This window comes from Strongylocentrotus purpuratus, unplaced genomic scaffold (assembly GCF_000002235.5).
Source record: "Strongylocentrotus purpuratus isolate Spur 01 unplaced genomic scaffold, Spur_5.0 spur5_scaffold_3, whole genome shotgun sequence".
Classification (NCBI taxonomy): Eukaryota; Metazoa; Echinodermata; class Echinoidea; order Camarodonta; family Strongylocentrotidae; genus Strongylocentrotus; species Strongylocentrotus purpuratus.
The window spans coordinates 16,385,657-16,397,275 of NW_022145609.1; the positions used below are offsets into that span (position 1 = coordinate 16,385,657).

At 37.6% G+C, this 11,619-nt stretch overlaps 1 protein-coding gene across 1 annotated transcript; it reads left to right on the forward strand.

Annotated features, from left to right (window-relative positions):
- The first annotated feature begins 2,079 nt into the window (after positions 1 to 2,079).
- LOC593961 (alpha-N-acetylgalactosaminide alpha-2,6-sialyltransferase 5-like) lies at positions 2,080 to 11,234 on the forward strand. Its single transcript, XM_011682855.2, has 5 exons — positions 2,080 to 2,177; positions 6,391 to 6,618; positions 7,274 to 7,710; positions 9,205 to 9,312; positions 10,253 to 11,234. The coding sequence occupies exons 1-5, from the start codon at positions 2,097 to 2,099 to the stop codon at positions 10,851 to 10,853; spliced, it is 1,455 nt and encodes a 484-aa protein (XP_011681157.2). The 5' UTR covers positions 2,080 to 2,096; the 3' UTR covers positions 10,854 to 11,234.
- The last annotated feature ends 385 nt before the right edge of the window (positions 11,235 to 11,619 follow it).

Sequence of the window (11,619 nt, forward strand, 5' to 3'; positions counted from 1 at the left end):
GGAAATACGGGAACTATTGTTAGTTGCAGCATAGAAACTCGTATCAGTTACACTTTTTATGTATCATCAATCTATATGTATATACTTCCATGGCTTTCAATACTGATAGGCCTACAGGGTGTTCCTATTCGGAAAATTTAGATAAAAATACAACTTGCGTCGTGGTACAATTTTATTGCTAAAAACAATTTTGGTCGAATTCATAAGTATTCTAGGACCTGCTGTTGTTGTGTGTGTGTGTGTGTGTGTGTTTTTTTGTTTATTTTTGTGGGGGGGGGGTGTCGTTGTAATTCTGAAGAGGAAATTGCTGGAAATAGTTCGATGCATGAATTTGCTAATTTCTGTTTTGCCCATTGCAACAAGCATTGATTTAATAAATATGCATATTATGATTATGAAGTATTGCTTTGGAATGGTGGCCATACACCACCACCCTCCTCTCGATCCACCCCTACAGGACACACACACACACACACACACGCACGCACACACAAATAGAAGGTTGCGTGATAAAACCATGCCAACACGATATTATGCTCTTAAAATTTATTACGAGTGCATCATAAAATTATACAAAAACAGACACAAGTTCACTAGTGACGAACCATGCATTATGAAGTAATTTTATATTCCCTCCCTGCAGTGCTACACAACCACCTTTCGTTCAGCGTATACCCATAATCATTTCAGCCATCATTTTTTAGAAATCTATAAGCGCCGAGAGTAAAATATATTTCGTTTCTGCAACACGATGCTTTGACAATGATTGATGTTTGTGCACAGCCTGTTAGGTCTCTGTGTGGTTAAGTTCTACACTGTGAAAAGTTGAGCAATATTTTCCAACACTTTGCCCAATGTCGAGTCAACCCAACCATCTATTGGGCAATATTTTGCCCAGTGGTATTGGCAAATGTAAGTACGTGCATAATAGTTTCGTATTTTGCCCAACAACTGGTCAAGATATTCCCAACAAGTGGGCTACCGTATAGTCGAGCAGTTGAATGGTCATATCTTTGCCTGGGATCTTTGCCCACATTTTGGACAAAATACGAAACAATAATTATGCACGTGTGAAGTAGGGTACTTACGTTTACCAATACCACTGGGCAAAATATTGCCCAATAGAACTGATGGTTGGGTTGACTATTGGCACAACGTTGGGCAAAGTGTTGGAAAAATATTGCCCAACCTTTTCACAGTGTAAGAAGTGGAAATGTAGTTCACAAACGTGACAGGGAGTAACCCTGGCCTTACGTTGTGGTCAAAGAGATTTTAGGAAAAAGAACAAAATATTGTTATTTTATCACCCCAAAATTTCGTATTGTTGTATCTTCAATGGACGGCAAGGTGCGCGTTGATAATAATATGCATTGCAGAGAAAAAAACATTTAAAAAACAAGTTACGCCTAAGTTATATGACTCATTTGGATATAACTCACATTATTTTCCCTGTTTAATTCGAAGAATAATAATACTGTTTTCGGCGACAACATTATATGACTAAGCATTATTAAGTATTAAGGTAGGTCTCTATCTTTATTTCATTGTGTAGGCCTATTGTTTTATTCTTAATTTCTTTTCATAATGTTAAAGCCTGTTGTCCCTTCCGAAATAATACTCTTGGCTTAATTCCATCGAAAACATAGTGTATATAATATATTCGGTGACATGGAAAAGCATATAAAGGAATAGGTTTTATTTCTACCCTCTAACTTTCTTTCCTTTTTTCTGCTTCTCTTGTGATTTTTTTCTTTCTTTCTCTTTCCCATTTTCTTAATATTCGTTAACTTCAATTAAGAGGCAGAATAACACCCCCCCCCCCCCACTCCCTCCTCCAGGGGTTACTCGCCTTATATGTTAAACGGTGTCGCTCTAATGGGTCGTGGATCCGTTTTTATGAAATTCGTGTTTTGAAGCTTTTACATTATGCACTGCACTTTGTTAATTACAACTAACCGGATAATCATGATATCGAAAAGTCTCGTTCATTCCTAAAAAATCATCCAATAAATACCTGCACGCATCGCCCTATTAAAGCTTGATGACAATATGACGTGATCGACCTCGATTGATACTCTGATCTACTCCATTCACGCATGCAGCTAGCTCAACAGAACTACCATACCATGGCTAATTTTACCACTTTTCGGCAAAGGATCTGCCAAAGAATTATGAAGGTAAGCCTCGTCTAAGTTAGCTCAAGATCTTAACGTATACATTTCCTTTCAAATGTAAATTCAGACCAGCTTTTCTAGTCTAATAAACATTGCTGTTATTAAAGATTGTTTATTCCTAACCAGAACCTAGGCTAGAGTCGACAACGTAACATGTGTTGCTTTCGGCCGCAGCGGCGGCAGCGACTAGCAGTGCATTGCATACAGTACGTGCATTGTTCAATATTTTAGACACCACTTCCACCCCAAATGAATGTCTAGAAGATAGGAACGGACTACTGACTTTTGCTACATTAAGATGTTATTCAAATGGCAATGACATATCTATGTTAGATCTAGATCTAGTTAAGATCTAGAATTTAGAAAGTCGGCCCTAGATCTAATGTTAGCTTTGAACTAGGCGGCTAGGCCTAGACTGCTAGTGCTAGGGTCTAGAGGTCCTTGCCCTTGGCTAGATAGTTAACGCCGTAGCCTAGATCTAAGCTTGTTTATGTAATTGTAACTCTCGGCTAGCTCAGCTAGCTAGCTAGCTATAAACGTTTAGAGTCTAATTAGCCTAGACCAAATTCAAAAGCTTCAGTCTCGATATCGATGATCGTTCTATCCACTGAGTCAGTTTAGGCGGCACAAATGTCATTTTCATTCAAGAATTCCTCCATACCAGACGGTTATTTCTGTCTAGAAGTAGAACGAGTAGGCCTAGATCTAGTACTAGTAGAAGGTCTGATGAAGTGACGTTAGACCTAGACTAGAGTCTAGATTTAAGTTAGAATTTAGACTCTAGATCTAGTCTAGATCTATACAAAACATAAGCTGTCTAGACTAGAATTAGAGACGACATCATTTAGTGACTGACACGTCGCCAACATGTATCTCATTGTTGGTTCTGTTTGGGGCTTTAAAGCTTATTAAATCTAGCTGTAGCCTCTAGGTTTAGATCCCCCTCTAGACTAAAATCTAAAGTCAAGAGTTCTACTAAATCATGATCATCGTTACTGTTACAATATCTGGGTGTCAATATTATTATCATTTTCAAACGCTAGATCTATTTGAACCGAACGTTGGTATAGAATAGAAGACTCAAAACACTATGATAAAGATCTAGTAGGCCTAGGCCCTAGTACTTAGTAGAATCTAGTACTTAAGTACTTCTTAACATGCAGTTAAGAGTTAAGAGTTAAATAGATCTATCTAACTCTCTTCTCAATTTGTAAAGTAAATTGTCCTTATACATGTAATACTATGTAGGCCTACATCATAAAGACCTAACTTTACATGTAATAGTGAACAGTAACGCAAGCATTCGATTTTTCTAGTTTTCGCCTCCTGCATGGCTCTGCTTTGGATTAATTGGAATTTATTTACTGCACTGTTCTATTAATATGTGTTGTTTTATTATTAACCATTCGTATTGTCAGTGAGAAGGAAATGAATGTGAATCTCAATTTGTTTACATCATGTATATAACAATTCTTCGCACATTATGCTTTGTTGTTGTTGTGGTTGTACATGTTGCGTGTATATCCAACGTATTGCATCTCAGTGTCAATAAAGTAAAACTATCTAGGCCTATATCATAATTATATCCTATCCCGTCCCCTTCCGACCGGCTGGAGTTGGTTATCGCTAGTACTATGGCAGTATGGGTCAACATGTGACACATAGACGAGACCCCTATGTGATTCTGTCTAATAAATCACTCAAAATAATTGATTTTGTCACAAAAGCCATCTCACAAAGTGATTTTGTCACGAAATCAATCCTTAGGTCTACATTTGATTTTGCTGCAAAAGCAGATTCACAAAGTTATTTTGTCACGAAATCTATTCTGTCCACGGATTTTATGAATTATTCAGACCCTTAGTGTTTTTTTTTTTTTATAAACGACTTTTATTTATGGTTCCATTTTGTACATCTAGCATTTTTACCTCTGATATTTTTCACCTAGCACCAAGCAAAACATCAGTTCTCCAACCCATAATCTGTCTGTCTACCTCTGTATGTTTTTGGAGGTGTAAGACAGTTCGTTGACTTGGTTGAGTTTACTGGTCATGTTTAAATATTTAAATAATATGCTCCCTCTTTCATTCAAAACTTTTACACTAGGAATAAAGCTATTCACTCTCATTCTACCAATATATGCCTCAAATTTTCATCTAGTAAACCCGAAATTACTTATTTCCCATAGATCCATAAGACACCAAGGTCCTGACCTATGGAACTCTCTCCCAGAATCTATTAAATCATGTTGCTCCCTCTACTCATTTAAGGCCAAAGTTAAAACGATGATATTATCAGAATACTCAAGGTAACATTTTTGTGTCAACTCTTCAGTTTTTATCATAATGTCATCTCTTTTTTCATTCGAATCATCATCATCATCATTATCATCATCATCATCATCATCATCCTCATCATCATCATCATCATCATCATCCTCATCTGTATTGTCAATATCACCATCATCAAAATTTGTATTTTCAGTTACCTATCCGTTTCTGCTTAATAAATTTGTTAATCTATTTCATGAGTTTTGTCTGGGGCTGTCGTATTATCAAGCAATCTGCTTACGATTACAGTCCTTCTTTCGCAAATAATTTTATAATGTTTTATAGTGTTTGAGGAAATTTATTATTTATGACTAGGCGTTGTGGCGTGCGGATGGTGACGTTAAAGGTCGGTCCCAGACGTAAATAATCATATCTGATTGATACACGTCTGTAAAAACCCAATTACACACACACACACACACCACATGCACACACAGTATCTATGACAGTTTATCATGTCGTTTTTGAAAATAACAATAACAATTTATATAAATACTTGCTTATTTATGATTCATTGTAAGAAAAATACTTATTGCACTTTATTTTATTATTGCTTTCGAAAAACTGTGTACTTACATGCAAGCAGAAGACAATCAACTCAAATCAAAATCAAATCAAGAATTTACATTTGGTCACATTTGAGCGCTATAATATCAGAAGCCACACTATTTAGAATTTAATTTATTAAATTTTTGTTTTGTTATATGTGATCGTTATTATCATTATTATTATTATCATCATCATTACTTTTATCATTATTATAACTATTGTCAATGTCATTATTACAATTAATATTCATTATCATCATCATCATAATCTTCTTTATCACTATCAGTATCAGTATCATTGCTATGATCATCACAGTTTTTTTCTCTTTCTCTCCCTCTCTCTCTCTTCACTCTTTTTTCATGTCCAAATGCACTGAATAGAAGAGGTCACGCAGTGTATTCTTTATACACGCTGTCGAGTCTGTTTGTCTTGGCTGGCTACAAAATACATTTGTCTTGTTCTTACGCAAACATTAAAAACAAAATATATGGGCGGCTCATTACGTTTATCAAACTAGAGATGGGCACAGAATACACGTTCCCCCCCCCCCCCCCCCGCAGTAAATGGCAAGAGGATTTCCCCCTTATTTGTTTCCACTATTTATTTTATTAACATCTGCACGAGATTGAAATGTCAAGACCATGCACGCTCGGAGAGCAGAGCGACGAGGTAGATATCGTGTACAATAAGTCACCCTCCCATTTCACCCACAAAGCAGTACATGCAATTTATAGTAAAACCGTGTACCTACATTTGTACCACGTTGACGAAAGCACCCCACCCCATCACCCCCCCCCCCCCCCCCCCCGAAAAAAAAATGGCTAGAACCGCTGGACACTTGGTACCCCACTGGCAAATTGTAGCGGAATAATAACATAATTCTGGCTGGATTTAGTCGCAGTTTTGTGTAATTTTTGGCAAGTAACATTTCTAGTAAATGAATTCACGGGAATAATTAAATCTCATTAAAACTGTGTGTTCTTCCTTTCTTTTGTATAACGATTATCATCTATTCTGACATGGGCTACATTTCCCGCAGGCCTCTAAGCCGCACAATCTTATTTACTCCTCAACATACCTTTTGTTTTATTGCAAGATTTTATTGTTTAATGCAATATGCAAGTTTGAAATTGTATTTGTTTAATAACAAAAATCAACATGACATGAAGCTCTAGGCTAATATTGTATGTTTTTACAAAGTTCTCAGATATTTGCAATATAATAAAACAGTGTCAAAATACAAAAGCAATATAACAAAATAACATTAGTAACATCAAATGGCAAGATCATAAAATATTTACAGCAATCTTCTTCTATTTACTCTCCGTTCTGTACAGTTGAGGGATTACGCCCTTGTGCTAACCTCGGTATATTCCATCTTCATGTTCTTTGTCGTATGCTACCTTCTCTACCGATCGCCGTCCAAAGTCGAGTCCATAGAAGGCGGATATCCGCGATCCCAGTTCAAAAGTTATTCCGAGGACGACAAGAATGACACTGGTAGTGGAACCGAACCTCCTACTCGAAGTCCGAACACCGGATACTACTTTCTGGATACTAATCAGGTGAGATATCAAAAATCACGGGGCCATGCAGATCTCCAGACTTAAAAAAAAAAAACATTAATTTAGGGGGATTTTTTTGTTACAGTTGCTGGTGTTTTTCTTTTCTTTTTCCTTTCTGTTTTTAGGGGGGGGGGGCTATAAACATGTACGGTAAAACCTGTCTTAGTAACCAACTTTCTATAAAAGCCAATTCACTTGTCAGGAGTGGTCATGTATTTTTTTCTCCCTCAAGGGGAAAACAGTATGTTGTAGAACCTGTCTAGAAAGGCCACCTGCCTTCACTACAGAGGCCACTTTCACTGATTCCCTCAGGTGTCTTCAATAGACAAGTTTGACTATAAATTAAGTAGATATAATATACAATAATACACAGCAGTGGGAGCATTAATAATAGTAATAATAATATTTAAGATTTATATAGCGCTGGTATACAAATACAGATTTTGGTGCATAAAGATTTTGGTGCATTCAGGTATCGGTTAGGGAAGTGTGAAAACTCCCGACTGGCAATTTTTATCTTGAAATAAGATAACCGGAATTGAATGATCGGCATTGAATGATCAAAGATGAATGAACGAAGAAAATAAAAAACAATCAGGGGATTTTCCAACATGTAAACCTTTTTATTTTCACCCCCCCCCCCTGTCTCCTGCAGACATTCACTAAACGATGTAGACAATGTTCGTTAGTGTCGAGTGCTGGTCACCTCTATGAATCGGGGGCCGGTGCCGACATCGACAGCGCCGACTGCGTCATCAGAATGAACACTGCCCCCGTCACAGGCTGGACGGAGGACGTCGGGGCTCGAACCGACATCCGTATCATCGGGCATGTCAACCTGCCCCGGGGTCTCGTCAGGAAAGGTCCTCTACGACGAGAGATTCTGGAGGACGAGGACACGAGAGCCAAGTATGTCGTCGTTCCTTGGCTTTATGATGAGAAGATAAACATGACAACTCAGACAACTCATATAGTGGTCAAGACTGCCAGAGATTTTAAGAAGAAGTATCCCGAAGTGAACTTTGTTTTCCTGACCAGGGAAAAGTATGAAGCATCTGAAAAGAGGTTCAAGCTTGAGACTGGTTTTTCCAGGTAAATCTGACAATTCCCCTTTTTCTCACTTTTCTCTAGTTTTGAAATAGCTCAAAATGCCCTTATTAACTACGTTTATATAAATCCCAAGGGCAACGGGCATGGCTAAAATCAAAACTCGAATTTCGACCATTCAGATAACTAGATTTATTCAACATACTTAAGAAAGATATTGGAAGTTATGTCTAGTCATCCGATTGGTCGGAATTCGAGTCGTGCTTTTAGCCATGCCCGCAAAGAAACGAACTATGCCCGTTACCCTGGGTAACGGGCCGCCTAATTTAATTTTGCTGAGATCCCCATTTGTTTACGTGTAAAAAGTTTCTTTGTGCGAGCGCGGATACCATACAGTGTGGTGCGATTCCAGAATGATCTTAAAATTCAGGCATCTTTCCAGCGAATATTAACAGACAATGCCTCGGATTATGTTGTAATGTTTTAACCAATCTTTACTCAAGAAAAGGATAACAAGGCAAGAATTCCTTGTAGACTATTTTGTGAATTTGGTATTTATAAAAGATAAATGGACTGCTTTAATATTCGAGGCATAGCTGTTCCTATACCTGTACATGGCTCTCGGGGTCATAGCAGGATGAAACGTCCCATTGAGCCTATATAAACAGCTATGCCTCTCATAGCAGTCAATATTAACTGTTTCCCTCCCTTACTGTTTTATTAATTTTTTCGAGTTAAAGAAGAGTTTAACATCACAGAGTGAACAATCCAAATGGAATTACGCCACATCTAAACAAATACATTTGCTAATAACAAGCTAGAAAATTAATTTTCCTGTGGGTGTTTGTGTCAATTATTTTACCACTCCCCCACCGTGCCGACCTTCGTAAGAACATCGGCCATTGATTTGAATTCAAACTTGTTTTAATAGCCGATCAATCGGCAAACAAATGCCAATCATTCGCCAAAATGTTCACGAGCGGTTTACGAAAATATTGGATAAGCGGATGATTTTCGCACGACAGTCGGCAACCGATCAGCAACTGATCGCCCACTTTAAATTCTTGCAAATCGGTTGTCGATGGTCGCACCTTTTTTGGTTGTCAGAAGTCGGCATCTGGTCGTACGCCTAGTGTGACATGGACTTCAATTCTTTTCATTTTCACCGGAGATTGGAGCCTTAGTGACCAACCCTCTCCCTATTCAGCCATTCATTATTTTCTTCTTGCATATATATTTGCTTTCTTTCTTTTCTTCCATCATTTTTTCTTGGAGCTGTTTAACAGTTTTCATCCACAGACATTAGTCAAAACTCAAAGTATGGATCTTTCTTTCATTAAATGTAATCAATATATGTTTCTAGGTGAACTACAAATATCTTTCAAATTGTGCACGTATATTTGCAACGTTGAGGTGATCTTTTTTTCAAGTTTTTTTCTTTTAGATATTTGTTTTCGCTTCAAAGGCGCACTTTATGTATAAGATCAATGGTTGTCGCAGATTTACACGATTTTTCTGTGTTTGATTTTGTGATCCTAGAAACGAAGTCAACACATGGTTCAGTACTGGTTTTGTATCCATGATGTTTGCCCTAGATGTATGTGACAAAGTACACGTTTACGGACTATCCACATCTGAATTCTGCATGTAAGTCATTATTTTATTTTTTCACAACTACACTGAGAGTAACAAATCACTTGAAATACATGCAACTATTGGCTAACGTTCCTATAATATTTTTTCTGGCGCCACATAATATATAACCACAAAAATATCTCATTTTGTAAGCTTAAAGATAGAACGAAAAGGAAAAAGAAACAAATAGATTTTTTTTAAATGTAATACAAAAATAATAGAAATACAAAACAAAATACAAAACCTTGTCCATACATACAATGTATGGCATTTTTTTCTTCTCATACAGAATATATTAATTGCAAAAATTGAACTGAATTACAAATCAACATTCAATATCCCGTGTTGGACGATCGCTAATGCAAACATGAAAAAGTGCAGATGTCAAACTGATCATTGACCTCTACATGGAAGTTTTCATTGAGTAATAAATCTTATTAGACTACTCTTGATGGCTTAAACATTTTAATAGTACCTTCAACTTCTCTTCTTTTTTTAGGAGTGTGTCTGATTTGATTTGTTTTGCGCTCGGCGTGCTGACGTGACGATTTGTTCTTTAGCTTTGTTACGGGAATGACCAGAACAATAAATTCTATTGCATTCCGTTACAAACAGAATGAAATATAAAACTCAATATTTTATACATATGATAAATGGAAATATTGTGGGAATTCCTCGTACTAGTTACTATATCGTATCATTCATTTTTAGATTCGAATTCAAGATGTCTAAAAAATATTCCTTGTTCAAAATCGAAAATTCTCTGGAAATGTCATTCCTTAACCCTTTTGTCCGAGTAGTCTTAGGGGTACGATCTAAGACCCCCCCCCCCCTTAAAAATATATATATATGTGCATGTTGATTTCAAATACATCTTTTACTTCTTCTGCTAATCCTACTCCTACTACTTCTTCTTCGATCTCTTCTTCTCCCCTCTTTTTTTCCGTTCCAGACATCACCCCAAGTCCAAGGTCCCTTACCACTACTATGAACCCGAGAAGATGACAGAATGCTCTTTCCAAAAACAAAACGAACTGGGACTGGCCAGGGGCCATAAATTCCTGACCGAACGTGCCATGTTCGCTCGTTGGTCGCTGATCTACGACATCACCTTCCATTACCCGTCTTGGAAGGCCACCATCGAGAACGTCACCGGTAATCTGGATACGCCGTTCCTACGCAAATACAAGGAAGCGTTACAGAGCGGTAAACTCGGGGACATCCCGCATTATGTCTACAAGAATGGGAAACGGTTCCGCATTATTTACAAACGTCGGGTGCGAAAGGTCGTCGTTAAAGCACCGCAGAACGGTACGAGCGGGATCGACGAAAAGGCGCCTAAGGACGAAAAATCGTTACCGAAAATAGAGACGCAAAGTTCAGACCAGAATCATAATGATACGGATGAAAAGTCATTATCGAAAGCAGAGTCGCAAGTTAAAGGCCAGAATATGACAGTCAATAAAGATAAGGATCATGCTCCTCCAAGAAAAAAGAAGAGGGTTGTCAGAAAAGTTGTCAGGAAAAAGCGTGATCTAACAGAGAATCACTGATATTTCCCTTTTTTTAATCCGATGTGAACATTTAAGGAAACTGATGAATTGCAAATCACTCTTTCTATTTTTTGGATCCCCCTGCCTCTATTCAACGTGGGATTCTGATGGCTCGCCTCCATTTACCGCGCCGGAAAAAACCCTTTTAGAAGTGTGGACAATATCATGACGGTTCCACACTCAGTGGGTAGAGAAGTGGTCTCGTAACCGGGAAATCCAGGGTTCGAAACCCAGTCGACGATCTAGTGCCCTTTAGCAAGGCGTTGACCCTAATCACCAAATCCCTTGGAGAGGACTGAAAGCCGTCTGTCCGCATACACACACGTTCTTAGCAGTCTGGTAAAAACAAACCCATCAAAAGAGTTAAAAGTATATTAGACACATTTGAGTATTCAACATTAGGTGATAATTTTGATGAAATGTGCATTCATTGTGCAATTTATTATTTTGATAACCATTTCAATATTGTTCTCTTTTCTTATTTATACTTATATATTTATACTTATTTATATGATTTGATACTCTCTGTGCAATTATTATACATGTATCTCATTTAATCAGGGATGCCAGTTTTCAGGTTATAGCCTGAATTCAGACCCTGGCTAGTTATTTTCAGACCATAGTTTAGGCTTTTTTGTGTACAAAATAGCTCATCCTAGGTGCTGTTCAACAGGGCCGTAGCCAGAGTTTGATGTTTGGGGGCACATACATGTAATTGACCGACGTCCTGGGGAGGGGTCTAAAAAAGTTCAACCGATCTTGGAAA